Here is a 19,636-nt window from a genome sequence, read left to right as displayed (position 1 = left end):
CCCACTCCCCCTGCTTGTGTTCCCTCTCTTGCTGTGTCTCTCTGTCAAATAAATAAAGTCTTAAAAAACAGAGAGAGAGAGAGAGAGAGTTCTGTGTATTTATGAAGTTTATAATGCCTTCAGCTTCTGGGCCACACAGGGCCAAGTTAGTGGCCCATCCCCAAGACCTGGCCCTAGGGATGGGTCAGGAAATTGGGCAGTGTAGAGTTAAATGAGGGAGAATTGCTCCAGGCCTGGTCAACTCAGGGGCACTGCCCAGTTGACCACTTGTTGTGTGCTTGGACAAGGACAGGGAAGGAGAAGCCAGGCCCTCCACACTCACAGCTCACCTCACAACTGTGCTAGGCACTGCCCACCCTTTAGAGAGAAACAAGGTATGTGGTGGGCATAGGAAGTGGATAGGGGAGAGATTCTGGAAAATTCTAGGGAGGTTTTAAGCGCTCATAAGGCAGGCTGGCCCAGCAGCTGTTAGGGCCTCTTGGCTGGGGTGCTGGCTTGCTGGGGCACGTGCTACCCTGTGGGGCCCAGGGCGGTGCCTCAGTGATGAGGAGAGAAGCTTTTAAACGTCTGTCTTCCTAAAACCACTCTACCTCTAGGAGAAGCTCGCAGCTGGTGTATAACCTCCACGACAGCAAGTCCAGTTGTTTATCACCCTATCCTGTAATATATTTATAAAGTAATGAACGGTCGGTTGAACCAAGTTTGGGCTTCTGTCTCGCCACGGGCACCTCCTCGCGCGAACCCTCACCCGGGGAAGCCGTGGACGTGGGCTGCAGCCTTCCAGCCTCAATTCCCTCCCTCTGCCACCCCTCTTCCCTCCTCTCTCTCTGCCCCTCCCCCTGCTTATTTGGGAGATTAGAGTTCATTAATTAAATCCTGTGCTTAGATCGAACTGTAACATTATTCCAATCACATTTATCTTACAGGCGGCGGAGGAGATGGCAGCCTCTCTGGAAACGCGCGGGGGAGCCTGAGCAGGCGGCCGGGGACGCACAGCGCGGCGCGCTCCTTCGCCACGCCGCCGCGCAGACCCTCCATCTTCCTGCCCAGCCTCCTGGCCCCGCTCGGGCCTGCCTTGGGGGTCGGCTTCTCTCTAGGGCTCGTGCCTTTCCCCACCTCCCCGGGCCTCCGCGGCTCCCCTGCCCGGTCCCCCTCCCCCGCCACACACGCTGACACGCGCGCGCGAACACACACACACTCACACACACTGACACGCCAGCGAGCTGCTGGTCGCTCAATGGACCGATTTCCCTGCTTCCCCTGATCCCAGCCCAGCCCGGGATGAGAAATTGCAAAATGGCCCGGGTCGCCAGTGTGCTGGGACTGGTCATGCTCAGCGTCGCCCTGCTGATTTTATCGCTCATCAGCTACGTGTCCCTGAAAAAGGAGAACATCTTCACCACTCCCAAGTACGCCAACCCAGGGGCGCCCCGAATGTACATGTTCCACGCGGGATTCCGGTGAGTGCGGGCCTCTATTTGAGCGCCCTCGGGTATCTGGTTTATTTGGGGGGGGGGGGAGATAACAGGGTGGTGTTTTGGCTTCTCTGAGACACTTTGGGCAAAATAATTGCGTGGTTCTTCCACTCCTCTCTCTGATTCTCCCTTCCCCCTCTCCTTTATTTTTTTTAACCCAAAGCCCCTAAAAGCCGTTGTCCTAATCGATGTGATTGCATTTCTCGTATTCTTCCTCGGCATCCCTTCCCCCATTTCAAAAATGGGGGGAGGGTTTAAGGAGAATGATGATGTAGGGAGAGGCGAGGTGTGGGGGGGGGAGGGGGAGGAGGGGGCGCTGAACCGGGAGATGGACGTGCGTGAGGTGAGCGCCTTCCCGGTGCAGCGTCCGCAGACTCCGCGGCCGGACTCCCGGCGGTCCAGGGCCGATTTAATGGCGCAGGCGCTGGACTCCCCTTGCGCGGTCCTCACTCCTCTCCCCCACGCCCCACCCCATCGAATGATGCCGCGGGTCTATTCTCCTGAAGCCCCTGGGGTATTTTACCTCGATCCCTTCCCCCGCTGCCACCCCCACCCCTTTCCGGGATTTCTGCAATTCCTCCGCCCTCTGCGGGAAGCGAGCCTCTTAAGGGCCGCCTACCCTCGCCCCAGGTCCAATTCACCTCCGGGCGAGGGGCTGGACTGGGAAAGAGCCAGACGCAGCTTGGCGCAACTCATCGAGAACCCCTGCCTCTACCAGTGACATTTAGGAGCTCTCCCAGGAGGACCTCCTGAGGGGCAGGTGTCAAATACAATCTGCAACCTGTGGTCCAAGCGGGCCGGAGGTGCGGAACCTAGAGAAGCCCCCGCCTCCACCCGTCCGCGGGCAGAAGAGTGGAGCTGGCCTGTGGCCTCCGGGGGTCCCCAGTCAGGGGACAGGGAGTAAAGCCAGACTAGGCTCGGGAAGTAAGAGGTTAAGGGAGGAGCCACCCCCCAGTTTTCCCCTGGGTCTCCGGTTTCCTCTGCCCTTTCTCCAAAAATCAATTCACCCGGACAGCCGGGGCGTCGCGGGTCGGACTAGCGGAGGCACGGCCGCTGTCCGCGGTGCTGACTCCCTGGTCCTCACGGCGCATCAGGCTCCAGCAGTGCGCCGGGCTCCCGCCCCTGCTCTCCGCGAGACGGCCATTTTATGGTCTCTCCCGCACCGGGAGGGATGGACAATGGAGGCGGATTTCCCTAGTTTTCTTTTTGCCCCTGGGAGTGTGTGGGAGCGGAGAGTGGACCAAATGAGAGAGGCTCAGGCGGGATGGAGCCAGTGCGTGCGCCAGGTGCCCCCCTCCTCCCCAAGTCGCCTGGGCTTTAATGGCTACCTTGGCTTCCCCTAGCTGAGGCCAGCACTTTTGTCTGTGTACTCATGCTCCTCTCCAGGTCACAGTTTGCGCTGAAGTTTCTAGATCCGTCATTTGTGCCCATTACGAATTCTCTGACCCACGAACTCCAAGAGAAACCTTCTAAGTGGACATTTAATCGGACAGCGTTTTTACATCAAAGGTAGGATAGGGGGAAAAGGTCTGAAAGGTGTTTTTGAATTCTGGAGTTCAAAAAACAAAACAAAACAAAATGATCCAAAACAACGAAAATCTATCCCCCACCCTCAGGTGTTATTTGCATTGTCCTCTCGGCCTGACTGCACAAAGGCTGATTGGTAACCCTTTCTTATGTATGTAGTGCACTCCCATAAAAAGAAAACATCAAGAAGACCAGCTGAATGGAAGAGAAAAAGGTATTTCCAATATCCACCCTAACTTGGGCTTAATTGAGAACAATGATTTATAGTTAACATGCATGGGTAACACTGCCAAAGCCATCTACTAAAAATTAAATAAATAAATAAATAAATAAATAAATAAATAAATAAATAATTTAAAAAGTTAATTGCATCAAGACCATGCGATAATGCATTTCATTCTCTGAGAAAAAAAAATTTAAAAATGAAATAAAATAGAATTGTCTCACCCTGAAATACACAGCAAGTACTATAATCCGCCCCTATCAATTACTAGTGAAAATCTTGGCCCAAATATATGCAGGTATTTAAGCATGGTTTTGTTTTGGTTTCACCTATATTTTTTCATTAAACCTTTACAGCCTTTAACATACTGTAAAAGCTACCCAACATCATTTTTATAGGTTGTCTTGTAACAGCCTTGTTTATACGTGAGGGAGTTTATGTGTAAGTATGTATGGGGGGTGTGTGTGTGTGTGTGTGCGTGTGTTGGGGAAGAAGGATGAGATTTATTCAAATTTATTATCTTGAGTGATTCTGGTCTACTCTTAGCAACCCCAGATAAGTCCTTACTCCTTCCTTCTTGGTGGGATTATTATGCTGCTAAATGGAATGTGAGCCATCTAGTGTATTCATTAGGGGTGTGAATACTTATTTTACACATACTCATTTTACCACTCATGTACAGGGTTGTGTTTGGTCTCAGCATTTCTAGTTACCACACTCTTTATTATTTTAAGCTAATGACGGAATTAAAACAAAGTCACTAGGTATCTATGGTGTCATGAAAATGTTGTTTACTTGAAAAGCTGAAATAGTCATGTGATTAGTATTAAAATTTTTAAAACTGTTTAATTAGAAATTACTCCATGACAATAGCTGATGAATATGAAAACCACAGAAGTGCCTTTCTTTTAAACTATTGGGTTTTTAGTCCAATATTAATTTTATAGACAACCCGGAAATATTTAATGGTAGTATGCATTATACCTTCCCCAAAATATGTTCCTAACTGAATAAAAGTTTCCTTCCCACACTAGGCCCTGTGACCCCAATGACCAGTCAAAACAGTATTTTTTTCTCAAAACTTGCCTCCTTTCAATCCACTTATTAAGTAGTCTTTAATTAATTTTCCCAGTATCATTTTAAATTTTCTTTTATAACAGGTAAAGAATAGTTTGTAAAGAACAGCATTGGTAACTTTGGAAGTTTTAGATTATGTTGCTTTATACTTTGACAAATGAAGTAATTTTTTAAAATAAAATTCCAGGTAAAGTGATGATATACACAACATCTATTTTCAATCCTGCTATTTTTTAGGCAAAAGACACTGGAAATTCACAATGTGATTTCTTAGAATTAATAGCGAAGTAACATGTTACTGGTCTTTCTTAAATATTTTAAATAGCTGAAGTTTTAAGAGGAAATGCTTAATTTTACTTAAAGCTCAACATGAAAGTAACCTGAAATTAGTGCTACGTATCACCCTTGCCTTGTTTATCCTCTGAATTCTTACAATATACACACATTTCCAGGGTTTACCATAGCCTCTTTTTCTAAGGATTAAGTTACTCCAACTAAATTGTGTTTCTATATAATCAAGTAGAAAAATACTCCCATTTCATTATTCAAAGGATCTTAATGAGATTATCATCTCATTTCTATTAAATATTCAACTACACTCACTGATACTACCATTTCCATATTTTAATAATAGATAGTACTATACTGACTCATATCTATTTGGCTCTTATTTGGACACCAGCGATATTTGATATTCCTTGAACACTGCAGTCCAATAGCAAACAAGTAGTCCCTAGTTACAAACTCTAAGTCACCAATGTTTGTGCATTAATGTGAGCTCTTTGGAGCCTGTGTAAATTGTCTCCCTGTATTTTCTGACATAGTTCGGCCTATGCCTCCCCTTGATCAAATACACTTTTCATGTAGAACAGAAAACCAAAGAATGGCAGCTAAAACTGTGAGTTACAACATTTATAAGCCTTGAAGGATTACATCCAGAACTTGGCTGAGAAATTAGCACATCCAGAACTTGACTGAGAAATTAGTCTGTAGATTCTGAAGCAGTCCTTCCCCCAACAACCACAATTATTATGAATGTATAATCTTTTTTTGATACAATGTTCCTATGATTCTTGTCTGAATGAAATGGCAGCATAAGACATAAGATGGAAAGTCAATTCTTTTGAATGGGATGCATTTAATGAATTTCTTTTCATTTTAGGCAAGAAATTCTTCAGCATGTCGATGTAATAAAAAATTTTTCTTTGACCAAGAATAGTGTTCGGATCGGACAACTGATGCACTATGATTATTCCAGCCATAAATATGTTTTCTCTATTAGCAATAACTTCCGATCACTGCTTCCAGATGTGTCACCCATTGTGAATAAGCATTTTAATATTTGTGCTGTGGTTGGAAATAGTGGGATCCTGACAGGGAGCCGGTGTGGACAAGAAATAGATAAGTCAGATTTTGTTTTCCGTTGCAATTTCGCCCCTACGGAGGCTTTCCAAAGAGATGTTGGAAGGAAAACCAACCTTACCACCTTCAACCCCAGCATTCTGGAAAAATATTACAACAATCTCTTGACCATTCAGGACCGTAACAACTTTTTCCTCAGTTTAAAAAAGCTCGATGGGGCCATTCTTTGGATCCCTGCATTTTTCTTCCACACTTCAGCAACTGTTACCAGGACATTAGTTGACTTTTTTGTTGAACACAGAGGTCAGTTAAAGGTCCAATTGGCTTGGCCTGGAAATATAATGCAACATGTCAACAGGTGGGTATATTTTATTGCCTTTAAGTCTTACCCCACCAGATGGCAGATCAATATTGTAATCTCTTGGGGGTGGGAGGTATCCGATTAGTTACTTCTTGTGGTTAGCTTAGCAATTTTGGGCAAACTCTTATGTTTTTGTAATGAAAGAATGAAGCATTCTAGGTAAGAAGTTCAATCTTCTACCCCCTGCTGGTAACAGAGTGCCAAATGGGGGGATTGGTGTTTCATCAGCCTCCCCTCTCTATTCCCTGTCTCCTTCCTTGGTGATAAGCCTAACAGGCAGTCATGGAAATCACCAAAAATCAAGAATTTTCTTTAAATGGATGGCTAGGTCCCCATAATGCCAATGGTGGAATTAGACAAACCAAGCAGTTTTCTAAAAAGATGCAATTGACTTAAAATGTCCCTTTTTATTTGATATTTGGGAGTTTTGCCAATGTCCAAAATTAGAAAACCACCTAGGTAAATCATAAATTGTATAATTGGCCTTTATCATTCGGGATTTTAGTGCCAAAACATGTGAAGGGTATTTTATTAGCTTGTTGTTATCCCTTATAATTTGATAGAGAGATTGACCAGAAATGCAATATTTTCACCTATTCTGATGGGTCTTAATTCTGGCTATGCATTAGAATCACCTGGAGAACTTTACAAAATACTGTTGCCTGGGCTCTACTTTAAGGGATTCTAACGTAATTTATCTGGAGGTGGGAAGGGAAGGGCCCAGGTACCTGTTTTTCTTACTAACTCCCCAGATGATTCTAATATGTAGTCAGAATTGGGAGCCGCTAGTCCAGGGCATTTTATAAAGCCAAATTAATTGTAAGATTCATTTTTCTTTAAATCATCTGGGGAAACTGCCTCAACTCTAATTTCCTCTATGCAAGTAGCCTCCATGCCCTAACATGCTGTCCAGATCATCCTACAGGTTAAAGTGGGTTCTGGGAGAACTGGTAGTCCTCTAAGGTCTCCCAAACTTAAGATGTGTTTAGTTGACCTCCCATAGGAGGAGGAATCACCATCTAATAAAGTAGTATGTATCTAACAGGTAGGGTTAGGACCGTAACGTGTAGCCCAAACTGGAGCTTTGTCTTCGAGAGAAAGAAGGTGCTATTAACAATGACAGCAGGATAACAAACAAAGTTGGGAACTATCCTAGTTTCTCAGGATGTATGGTCATCTTTTTGAGGGGTAATGTAGCCCAACTCCTAAGTTTAAAGATGAGTCAACTGAGGTACAAAGAAAAGGAGTTATTTACGCAGTGTCACTGCCCAAAATGGGCAAAAACAGAATTAGAAGCCAGGCTTCCAGCTAACCTGTCCTCCTGTGGTCTTTGACCTCCTTATTTTGCTCCCCTCTCGCTTTATTTAAGTTCAGCCATGCCAAAAGAATTGTCAGAAGTCATTCTAACTCCTTAGGTAAGAAAACCAAGACTAAACTTTTAAATCGCAACTGGAATGGGGAAAGATCTATGTGTAGTAAAGAAGGAAATACCCGTGCTTTGAAACTTCAGGAAACTGGCCTGTGTGGCCGACCCTGCCCCAGTTTTTCTGACGGGCCATGGAGTTAGCCATGATGCCGTGATGCTTCACAGCCACTCAAGCTTGAACCAAACACATTGGTTCAATGAAAACTCTAAGGAAATGTAATCCGTAGAAACCTGATTCATGAAGAGCTTAATTTTGCTGCATAGCCAGTGATACACAAACACACACACACACACTCCCTGCAGTCTCAAATATGTGGTAGTATAGGTAGGAAGGCTTCAAATTACTGTCCAAATATGAAGGAAAAACAGCCATAATTTAGCATTTTTTTAATTCAGAAAATGTTTAAATACTTTTCTTAGGCCCTGCCATGCTAAAGGAGGGCTCAGGACGCCCTAGCTAGACACCAATGGAACAGGGAGTATGACCTTTTACAAGAAGGTACAGAAAAATAAGTCCCCACACTCTCTCCAGACCAAAGAAGAAGGATTTAATCTCTAGATGTGGGTAAGAAAGTGACACAGGAGGTGCCCGTAGATTAAACGACCTCCTCCCTACTTCCAAGGGCCCTTTGTGTATGAGAAGCAGGGTCATTCTCCCTGCTGGCCTTCCGTGGTGTCACCACCCAGCCAGAGCCACCACTCCTTAGGACAGCCGAGAGGCAGGCTGGCATCGACCATGCACAGCCCATATGGTCACCCGGAAGCTGTGCTCAGAAGCCTCCAGTGCCTGGTTTAATGTTCCGCTATCACCCTCTTGAAACTATCAGTGAGTTTTGAAGGAAGGGCCCACGTTTGCGTTTTGCCCTGGGTCTCACGAGTTATGTTCCCAATAGTGCCCTGAGTTGTTCTGTGGTCTAAAAGATAGATTCAAAGCCAGTATGTTTGCGGGGGAGGAGAAAAAGGCAAGTACTCTTTAACTTCCATGTACAAATCCACCTCCCGGCCCAGTCACGGTGACCTTATCGGATTGAAACCAACACTGGCCTCTGAATCCACATGTACTTATTATTCCGCAGGTACTGGAAAAACAAACATTTGTCACCCAAACGGCTGAGCACAGGTATTCTTATGTACACCCTTGCATCAGCAATATGTGAAGAGATCCATTTGTATGGATTTTGGCCTTTTGGATTTGACCCCAACACAAGGGAAGATCTTCCATACCATTACTATGACAAAAAAGGAACCAAATTTACCACCAAGTGGCAGGAGTCACACCAGCTGCCTGCCGAGTTCCAGCTGCTGTACCGAATGCATGGGGAAGGGCTCACCAAGCTGACTCTGTCACACTGTGCCTAAGACTTTGAACAGAAAGTGCCAAATGGCCATTTAAAAAGTGCCCCAAATCAAATGGAATAGTCTTCAGAATAGAACCCTAGAGAATTCCTTATAAAGATTGTCTGCCATTTAAAAGGAAAGATGTCTCTCCCTCTTTTGCACTGCTCTTTTAAGGGTCTTGGCAAGACAAATGAAGCCACATGACTCAAACTTGATTGATAAAGGGAATGTTGCATTTGGAACTATGCTGCTAATGAAATGGTTTGAAGTATTTTCGTGCTTGTATTTTGATAATAAACTGCCTCCCGTTTTTTATGAGGACTAGAGCTGTAGTTCCCGCAGCTTTGAGATACAGTCCTCATAGTCACAGGCCTCTGGCCAGTTTGGGCAGGATTTCAGTTTTGCCTGGGTGGGATCAGACTCTTCAAAACGGAAACAAACAAACAAAAATCGTTGGCATATCTCATCTCTCACTCTCTCTTTTCTCACTGTTGTTCTCGATCTCTTTCCCTACAACCCCCTGCCCCACCACTGTGGAGTTTAATAATTTGCTAGGAATCATATTAAATTAGCTTTGCTTGTATGTGTTGCATCTGTACTCGTCTGATGTGTTCAAGGCTCTGGGTAACTTTGATGTTTCATGACAAACTGACCAAATCATGATGGGTCCCCTTAGGATTTCTTTTATAAGAAATGCCTCTTATGAAGTTCTCACTGGTCCACGCAGTCATTCTACAGCAGAACGGTCCCTCTGTGGTGAGTGGCATATACTGCAGTGCATCTTTCACTAATCACAAAGAAAATTTTTGTCATGGGTGGCATTGCATCTTTTGACATGAGTGCTATTATGGCAAATCATTCTTTTGCCACATCTGCAAGAGTATTCCAGCCTGAGTTTAGTGCCTCCCACAATCTCAACCCAAGCACTGGGCTGGGAATTCTCTCAGAATATAGAGGCAATGAGTCAGCTTAAGAGCCTGGAACATATAGAGGAAAAGGAAGAAGAACGCTTAGAAGTTGTTATGGAATCCCCGTATGCCCTAAAGCATTGTAACCATGGTGCCCATTCAGAGTCTTTGAAAACCAGGAGGGTTAGAGCAAAATAGAAGATCTGAAGTTGACCAGGACAGGCACCCCGTAACTAGGGCTGAGGGGAGGTCATCTTCAGTATCATTGTGTCCACCAGCACCGCTCAGAACCATTTGTTCTCTTCAAGACAATTGTAGACACTGGATAGTCCCTTTTTCCACTGAAATCTGTATATCTAAATCTGTATATCTAAAAATGAAATAAAATCTGTATACCTAAAAAGTAAGCATTTCATAAGGAAAAACCATTGGGTAATAGGAAGATTTGGTACAAAATAACCCTTGGGATTTGAGCTGTGTAGACCTGGCATGAAGTAATTAGTTGGCTATTTTCTTTTTTTATTATATCAGCCTCAGAAGTAGAAATCACATCACTCCCACTCCTGGGTTTTCACTGAGCAGCACTTTGTTCTTCCAGTTCAGCCCAAAGTCTGGCCAAGTTGACGTTAAATTTTAATAAGAGTTTCTTTCTTCTTTCCAAATGCCAGTCAAGCACATTTGTAATACATCTGGGTGGGGTAGCTTGTTCTTTTCCAGAAATCTCAGCCTAGATTGCTTGTAATGTTACAAATGCTGTTTAAAATAATTGCTGTAGTTCAGTAATCAGCTCACTGTCCCTCTTTGGGAAGGTATCATCATGCCCAGAGTTAAACCAAATGCAATAAGGAAAGACAGAGTTCTTATGCTCATCTGCCTCCTGGTCCTAAAGGGGAGCTGTCTTATCCTCATGTTTTTCAGAAAGCTCATCAGAGCAGCTTACATTGATCCAGATATTAACTAGTGAAAGAAAAACCGTATGGGTTCAAATGTGTTACCAATTGTGACACATCTTACAATGCTATATGAATGGCAATCCAAACAGACAGGAAGAAATAGAAATAGATGTTTCGGAATGGGAAACACTAACACAGCTCAATACTTGAAATAATTAGAAGGTGAGACAGTAAAAAAACATTTTTAAATTCACTGGTATAATTTGATGGGCATCAAAACCACCTCATGTTTCCTGTCACTTTAAAGAGGACAGTACTCCAGTGCTCATGCTGTGCTCTGTTAGGGTCACTGCGAGATTGATAACTGACAGAATTGTTTAGTTGGCTCTTCCTAAGCACTTAGTTCATTTGGTTACAGCTAAGTGATATTAATGCCAATGTTACATGGGCCAGATCCTGACTCTAGAGTTTTAATCCCAATGTGCCCATTAGATTTCACTAAATATAAATATGTAGACACGTTGAACCAGGCAGGTTAAAAGAGCAAAAGACCAAAATCCCTAAAAACAGTTCATTGTTCTATGGTAGACCTTTTAAAGTAGACCTAATCATAATGCCATTTTTGGTTTGGGGTTTTTTGTTCGTTTGTTTTTTGTTTTGGTTTTGGTTTGGGTTTGGGGTTTTTTTTTTTTTTTTTTTTTTTTTCTTTTTAAGTTCAGGAAGACATTTTACATCTCACATCACTCTTGGCTCCATCTTAACATCAGAGTGAGAGGATTTTTCCATCTCCCAACACCATTTCATCTGTCGCTTTCACAAGAACTCAGAATACTGAAGAAACAGGCTTGTTTCCCAGAACCAGAGGGCTTAGAGATCAGGCTTATCCTGTTGCCAGGCAGGACATCCTGGAACTGATCCAAAAGACCACCTTTCCCTTTTCTTAAAAAATCTCTGAAGAAAGCCCCAAGCCCTGCCATAGTGGTTAACCACAATTCTCATACCTTATAAATTCTTTCTGCACAGCCTATCTCCCTCCTGTTTGAAAAATGAGACTCTGGATGTGGGTAAAGCTTCTATCCCAGTTTTCAGCTTGTAGTAAGCACTCAGTATATGGCAGCTTTTACTGTTGCTTCTTTTGTTTGTTGTGCCCTTGACCTGTAGTTCCAGCATAGAGAAACTCAGCCTCTAGCTGATCATTCACAATCTCTTTTTGTTTTTAAAGACGGTTTCAAAAATCAAATCTATATGACCACTGTCGCGACCAAAAGAGTCGGCGGGTCCCCTGAGTCCTGATTCAAAAGACAGTAGTGTAAGTAACCAGAACTCCGGGGCTATGCGGTCAAGAGCAGTGAAACACGCAGACAGGACTATTGCATCCCCCTTTCTGGTTCAGCTCAGATACAAACCCCTGGCTTGTGCATTGCCCTTGCTTTATTGGTTCTAGGCTAAGTGCATCCTTTTGTCTGGGATCCTCACAGCAGAATTCACCCTCAGCTATTGGAATAAATTCCACCATTAAGCCCTCAAGGCCATCTACATATGATACCAACACAAATGACCAAGTCAGTTGCAGAGGAGAAAAAAGCCCACAAACATTTAGTGACCGGCTTAATGCCAGTCCCTCAACCAGTTTTCATTGGTTGTTCTGAGAGTCATGTGCAGACATTTAAACCAGGGGATAGAGAGCTAAAATGAGGTATCAAGAATTCCCCACACACCCAGAAATCTTTCCCATATTTGATTATTAAGACATTTACAGTTCCTCTGCCTTTGCTTCTGCATCTCAAGTGTCCTTGACCACTGAAAAGTGCTATGAGTGCGGTACCATTTGCCTGTGACCTTGATGTCGGGCGCGTGACCATGGGGCTGCCAGCCAGGACGTGTAAGGGGAGAGGTTCCTCCAGCCTCCTTGTGCCCGGGGCCTCCAGTTATCTACGAATGTGAGTGCCATGATTAACCTAATTTGGTGGGGAAGCTAAGGAAGAGAAGAGCATTTCCTCTGACTTTGGGCTACACAGTAGTTATTAGACACTCTCAGACGGCAAAGAAAGGTTGACCTGAGGCCAGAGGAAGCAGGGACGAATTGTAGAACCATAGGATACCACAAATGGAAGAGCCTTTCAGCTTCTCTAGTCCTAATCCTTGATGCTACAAATGAGAAATCCTTGATGCTACAAAGGAGATGCTACAAAGGAGGAACAGAGAGGCTAAGTGATTTTCCCAAGATTGCATAGATAATCAGTAGAAAAAGTATGACTCCTCATCTCCTCCTCATCAGCATTAAATGAAGATGGGCCCAAAAAGAAAGTATTTTAGTCTGGGGTCCCCATGGCACAGAAAATAAGTCCAGACTGTAAAGGAGGAAAATTTATTCTCTTCCCCGCCCCCCAAAAATATTTATTTGTCAATGTAAAACAGTAAAGGAGATGATTGCCTAGGCATACAACAGTCCATTGGTAATAACCTACATTCTCTCCTGAAATGAGAGAAAACCCACTTGGTAAATCATGATTCTGGTAAATCACAATTTAGTTACTAACAGGTCACATTTGACAGCTGGAATCTTATCCAGTAATTCAGTATTCACCTTATAAAACATTGTTTTAGCAATATGTATGCACAACTTAAAATTGGATACTGAGAATAGTTATGTACTTCTTTTTAAATTTTTTATTCAGTTTATTTAACCTAAAAAAAAAAAAAAACCCCACTTGTGTTGCTCCATTTGTCTTATTTTCAGCTGGGGCCTGTTAAGGTAAGGAATACCTTTTGTCAATGCCTTCCACATTGTAAGTAATTTCAACGGCAGATTTTGCATTACTGCATTAGTTCAATATGCTGAGAAGATGTGCAAATAATAACAAATAATGTTGAGCTGAGTCTTCATGTGCAAAATAACAGACCAAACAATTTTCTGTATAAATCTGGATCCTTAAGTCCTTTTCCTCTAATTGTTTAAATGTGCCAGGCAAAAGTATCTGTTAAGCCTCTACTTCTCCCTGAATATGCAGAACTGTCCTTTTGCTTACAAAGATTGCTGGGACTGTGCATATGTGGCTGAAAAACCCAGATGGAGCATCACAGGTGCCAGAGACCCCCCTGGGCCACCTGGCTGAGCTCTCTGGGCTCTGTGGCCCAATTAATCAAGGCCACGGATGAACTGACACCAAGGACCAAAATGACTAAATATGCCTCTCTCACACTCTGATTGCTTTGCCACATAGATATAACATTTGAAATGGGAAACATTTTAGAATGTAATTGTTGTATTACACAGTATTTCCTAAAATTTGTTTTTATTGTGTTGACTTATTATTGAAGATATGTGTTTTAATAGATGCTCTTTTCCCTCAATGAAGCCCATTCTCATGTTGTTAATTACAGTGGAATCACAGTGAAGAGCCTGTCACAGAAAAACTGACTCCAATCTAAGATTACAATGGGGTTATGGGGTTAGGACCTGGATTATGCTGCTGATCCACCAGCAAACAAAGCTGTATGACATGAGGAGCTCTTTAAAACACAACTCTTGCGCCCCACCCCAGACCTTTGACTCAGAATGTCTTGGGATAAGCTAAGCTTACAAAGATTCCCAGGTGATTCTGATGTTGCCAGCATTTGGAAACAAATAATGTATAGCAAAGTCATATATACCATTTTGACCAAAGTAGCTGAATGCTTATCACCCCTCATGCAATTAGTATCACATCTGTTCCTTGAAGTTATCATAATACATGGTGATAATAGACACAGTCTTAGTGACTCAACTATTCAACTGTTTTGGCTGAACTGACCTGTCACTAATTTGTAAGCAAATAGTAACTGGTTAATTTAGTCAGAATGGATACAAGCCTGAAGATAGTTGAAGTGAGGGACATAGCTTTAATATACTTTACCCCAGGGCCAGCTCTTTATTTCACTTTTGATATTTCAAACGAAGAGGCAGATCTCAGGTCATTCATCTTTACAAATAGACAGACTGAGAAACAGGGAAGTTAAATGATTCATTCAGATTCTACTTGGATGTCATTCCCAGAGCCTAAAATATTCCTAAAGGGGTCTGATTTCTCAACCTATAGGTAACGCCCAAAATGCAAAGATCCTCACGTTAAAACGAAACCAATGTGAAAAAGGAAATTCAAGAAGTCAAAATTCTAAGACCAACGGAAGCAGCTATCACTGGCTGCCATGTATCAGCCTCTGTTGGGTAAGGTGCCACCGCGCTAGTGAAGTTTTGGCCAGGCTCCTTTTGCCAGCTGTGCGCATGCAAAGCCTTTGACCATCAGAGACACGAAAGGGCTCCTTTGATTATCTTTCTGTGGGACTCTGAGACAATTGTAGCTCTTTGGTGTGCTGCTAAATATTTAACAACTGACTCTGGAGAAGGTGGAGCCCTCCTGTGTAGCACTTGCCAATTCCCATGGTATAAGTACTCTCAACATAGACAGTTTCAAGCTCCTAACTTGCTGTCAACCAGGTGAATATGTAACAACAGCTTTTCAGGAGCCACTATGGGCTGGCTCCAGCACAGCCCTGCCTGGGCATCTTCGGAGTCCGAGAGAACCAAACAGGGGAGGCTCGCAGCAGCTTTGGAGAAACTCCCAAGTGCCCCCTCCCTGCAAGGAGGCATTTCTACTTTGGTTAGATCTACTAATTTTTAGTATATTATTGGGTCCTTGAGGCTAAGGACTCTAAGGTGTGCAAAATATTTCCTAGCCATGTGACTCTTGGGAACCTCTCAACAGGCCACTCAGTCCTCTGGGAGACTACCCGCCATGGTTGAGCTTCCAGGTAAACATCCTTTAATTTAACTGCCAGTTGAAACCATGTTTGGCTGATCTTTTCTCATATCCTATGGTCCATTGCCAGTTTCCCCAAATCTCTAATTTTCCCTGTCCACTTGCTCCTCATTCTCTGACACAGCACCCAGAAATCAGTGCCTGCACAGGAGCAGGGGAAGAACAAACATCCAGTAGGCTTACCTAGTCCCGCCACACCTGGAGAGGCTCCATGGTTCAAATGTCTCTACCCCATTAAGGGAAATCTGCTAAGTCTCATGCCCAAGGCTTGAGTATGCACTCAGCTGGGCTTTTTTTGCCCACAAAAAGTTTCTAATGGGCAATAAAGACCACAGTTAGGAACACCACTGGATAAACTTTGTAGAGGAAGACATCGTGTGATGCCGCTCTTAGCTATGCTAGCGTAAGGCTGGACCCTGAGAAAACCTACCAACAAACGTTTGGCCACTGTAGTCCCCTGGGCATTGAGCAATAGTACTACAACTTTCCTTCTTCCTCCCACTAGCTGTAAGTGAATGCCCTACTTCACAGAGTGTTTAGAAATCAGACACTTTGGTGAACCACAAAACAAGCTTTGTTTGCAAATTAAAGATTTTTCTGATGGAAATCATTCTTAGGTGGATTTGATTCAATCCTTTGGAAGGCAACACTCGAAAAAGAATGTATTTAATTCCTCAAACATGATAAGTGGACACAGGCTTTCATTCTGTATGTAGTAAATCAAAATTAGATCATAACAGGGAAAATCTACTTTCCTTACTGTAGTAAAATATCCTTCAGGGTCTGTAAGGCATTTCTAGACTACAAATGTTTGAACCTCAACTGAAACATTATCTATCTTAAGTTCAAAAGGCCAGAGTAGCCTTCTGTTTTCTGTACTCTTTAGCAGTCATTGAAAGGAGCTTGCTTCTTTATACTGAATAAGCTACATTTTGTTGTAAATAAGTCAGGTATATGTTCAGATGTTTTTCTGTACTCAACAAATTGCCTGTAGCCTCAGCAAAAAATATACCTTCATCCCCTGGCTTTTTTCTGGACACCAAAGAGATAAGTCCATAGCTACAAGCAGAAAGGACTTGACAGTAGGCCCCATTTTATTATGAACAAATTCACAGCAAAACCAGCCTTGAGGAACCAGTCACTCCCACGATATTTTTAGCTAGGGAAGTAGGTTAGAAAAAATGGTAGATGACGGGAGAGAGGTTTGATCAACGTGCAGATGTGGAATAAAGTCACTAAAGTACTTACAAAAAGGAAAGGGGAGGTTTCCCTCTGAAATCTGGAATCTAGATCATTCTGCAAGACTTAGAATAATTGGTCTCCATGTCTAAACACCCTTTAACTACATTTCAAAATCCAAATCTAAGCCCTTATTATGCGAAAAGCAGCCTTACAGCCAAGAGCCCTGGGGAGGGGTTTGTTGATGAGTTGAGATCCAATCACCAAGCATCAGCAATCAGCGCTGAAATTCTCCCAGGACACAGAACAAAAATACTGAAACATAACCATGCAGCATCGTGTGCTCACATAGGAGAGTCAACTACGTGCAGAGCAGAACTTCACAGGTCTAGACATTATCTCAGGTCTAGATTCCAGATCAACATCTTCAACAAGGAGATGAGACAGCTGAGGTCCAGAAAGTAGGAAGTGATTTAGCTGCCCAGCTAGTTAACTGCAGTTAGAGTCCGGGTCTCCCAACCACTGATTCTACTCCAGCACACCATGCTGCCTCCATTCTTTAGATGGGAAGCTGACAATCCATTGTAAAGCATAAATCAGAAATCAAGACAAAAGAATGTTTGTGATATCTTCTCTCACTTGACCTACTTGGTTTCACAGTTTCATTTCAGCATCTTTTTAAAGAATGTTATACCACTGTAGAAGGAGGAACAAAGCTCTTTTCAGAGTGATGATGAAACCAAAAGGTGGGAGAACAGTGAATATAAGTTATTAAAGAAAAGAGCAAGAAGCATGCATCAGGGAAAAATGCTTCTTATATTGTCATAACATAGAGCCCTCCCCTCACACACTTGATGCATTTATTTTGGAAAACGTCATTTTATGCTGAGAGACTGGCATTGAAGACTTCACTCCTTCTCAACTACATCAGAAGCACTCTTGCTCTTGGGGAGAAGCTGCGGCCCTTCGGATCAGACTCCTATCTCCTTTGACGGGCAGCCTCAGCTGCCCCGAGAAACAAGGTGCCAGATGGACAGGGCCACGGAGACCTGCAAGGAGCCAACACTGCTGGACTGAGGAACATGTAAATACCTTCCACCTTCTTGGTAAACAAGGATGACTTTCTTTTGTAGAGGTAATCATGTGTATCTTGTGACTGTAGCGTGTGAAGAGAACGCAATGATCTGCTTCGACGTCTCCCCAGATGCACCTGCTCCATGTGACCATGCCTGCCTCATTGCCTCATGTGCCAAACACAGTACTGAATGCATTGTTTTTGAATAAACTCTTCTACTGTGCATTGGGAAACACGGCTGGGTGTCTCTGTCCCATCTGGAAGACCCCCCCACCCCCACCCCCACACTAACACTCTCCATCCAATGCACAGATTAAGTGCACCCTCCCTTTTTTCATTCCCTGTGTTTTGAGGAATTCTCCTCAGAGATTTGGACCACTCCAGGAAGGCTGGGCTTGACTGTCTCCAGCCATGAATGAGCAGCAAATAGTAAAAGCGCCCCCACACATCAACCTTCCGTAGGTCCTTGATGCAAATCACACAACAGGACTTAAACATTATTAATAGTAATACATTCATCTTGAATGTACAGTCACACACGTCACTTTATCTCATCAATAAGCAGGTGAGAGAGGGACACTGAGGAGTTGGTCCATGTCGCACAGTCAGTGGTGGAGTTAAAATGAGATCACAATCTGATGCTCAGTCCAGCGTTCTCTCTTGCCTCTTCATCCCATTCCAGTCTCTCTTCAGGCCACCCTCTCACAGAGCCATCCCTCAGTGCCTCCATCGGCCTCCATCCCTTTACATGGTTTTATTTTTCTTGATAGCATTTTCTTTCCTTGTTTTTTTTTAAGATTTTATTTATTTTAGAGAGAGAGAGCATGCGCGAGCAGGGGGAGGAGCAGAGGGAGAGGGAGGGGGAGGGAGAGAATCTCCAGCAGACTGCACACTGAGCAAAGAGCCTGACTCGGGGCTCAATCCCACGACCCTGAGATCATGACCTGGGCCAAAACCAAGGGTCAGATGCTCAACCAACTGAGCCACCTAGGAGCCCCAGTATTTTCTTTCCTTGTTTGAAATGATAGTATTTAATTACTCCATTGTCTGCATCTCCCACTTATTATAAGCTCTACCTTCTACAGCTAGGGAAGTAGGTTAGAAAAAATTTTAACTTTGCTTGTCTTAATCACACTATGCTCCCAGGGCCGATAACAGTGCTGGGCACTTAGTAGGCTAGCAATTCATCTCTGTTGGATGGATGGATGGATGGATGGATGGATGGATGGATGGATGGATGGATACACCAGAGTCTATGTGTCACTTCTCTTTTTTATCTCCCTTCCCATCTTGATGTCTATGTGTCACTTCTCTTTTTTATCTCCCTTCCCATCTTGATGCCTACACCACAGACACCAAAAGTCCTCACTCTGCTCTGACTGAGCTGCCTCAGATAGCACCGTGAAAGATATGTGTTGACTGAATGAATGAACAGTCCTAGGAATTGTTTTTCTCAATAACCATGCTCCAACATCAAGAATGTCCCAGCATATTCATGCACCAAAGTGCATCCTGTTCTTTTTTTTTTTAAAAGATTTTATTTATTTATTTGAGAGAGAGAATGAGAGAGAGTGAGCACATGAGAGGGGGGAGGGTCAGAGGGAGAAGCAGACCCCCCACTGAACAGGGAGCCCCATGCGGGACTCGATCCCGGGACTCCAGGATCATGACCTGAGCCGAAGGCAGTCGCTTAACCAACTGAGCCACCCAGGCGCCCGTGTGCATCCTGTTCTTGTACTTGTCTGGTTATAATTTCAAGCAAAACAAGAACTTGCATAGGGTAAAAAATATCACATTATTAGAAAGACCCTGCCTTTAGGAAACAGGGTCCCATCTGGAAGAGCCTGCTGCAATGCTCTTTAATTCACACCAAAAGCCCTTACTGGTCACTATGTACAACACTGGGCAGGATAGGAACAGGATACAAAATCACAATGCCTATCCTGAAGGAACTTACAGTTCAACACATTACAAGGGAATATCTTTCATCCTG

The 19,636-nt window shown here is 43.6% G+C and overlaps 1 protein-coding gene across 1 annotated transcript; it reads left to right on the top strand.

Annotated features, from left to right (window-relative positions):
- Positions 1–1,182: 1,182 nt before the first annotated feature.
- On the top strand, positions 1,183–9,470 carry ST8SIA3 (ST8 alpha-N-acetyl-neuraminide alpha-2,8-sialyltransferase 3). Its single transcript, XM_021686378.1, has 4 exons — positions 1,183–1,460; positions 2,862–2,984; positions 5,465–6,022; positions 8,528–9,470. Exons 1-4 carry the CDS (start codon positions 1,282–1,284, stop codon positions 8,808–8,810), a joined length of 1,143 nt encoding a protein of 380 aa, XP_021542053.1. The 5' UTR covers positions 1,183–1,281; the 3' UTR covers positions 8,811–9,470.
- The last annotated feature ends 10,166 nt before the right edge of the window (positions 9,471–19,636 follow it).

Source organism: Neomonachus schauinslandi, chromosome 14 (genome assembly GCF_002201575.2).
Source record: "Neomonachus schauinslandi chromosome 14, ASM220157v2, whole genome shotgun sequence".
Lineage (NCBI taxonomy): Eukaryota > Metazoa > Chordata > Mammalia > Carnivora > Phocidae > Neomonachus > Neomonachus schauinslandi.
Note: the sequence above shows the minus strand (reverse complement) of the source record. Positions and strands in the feature narration are given on the sequence as shown.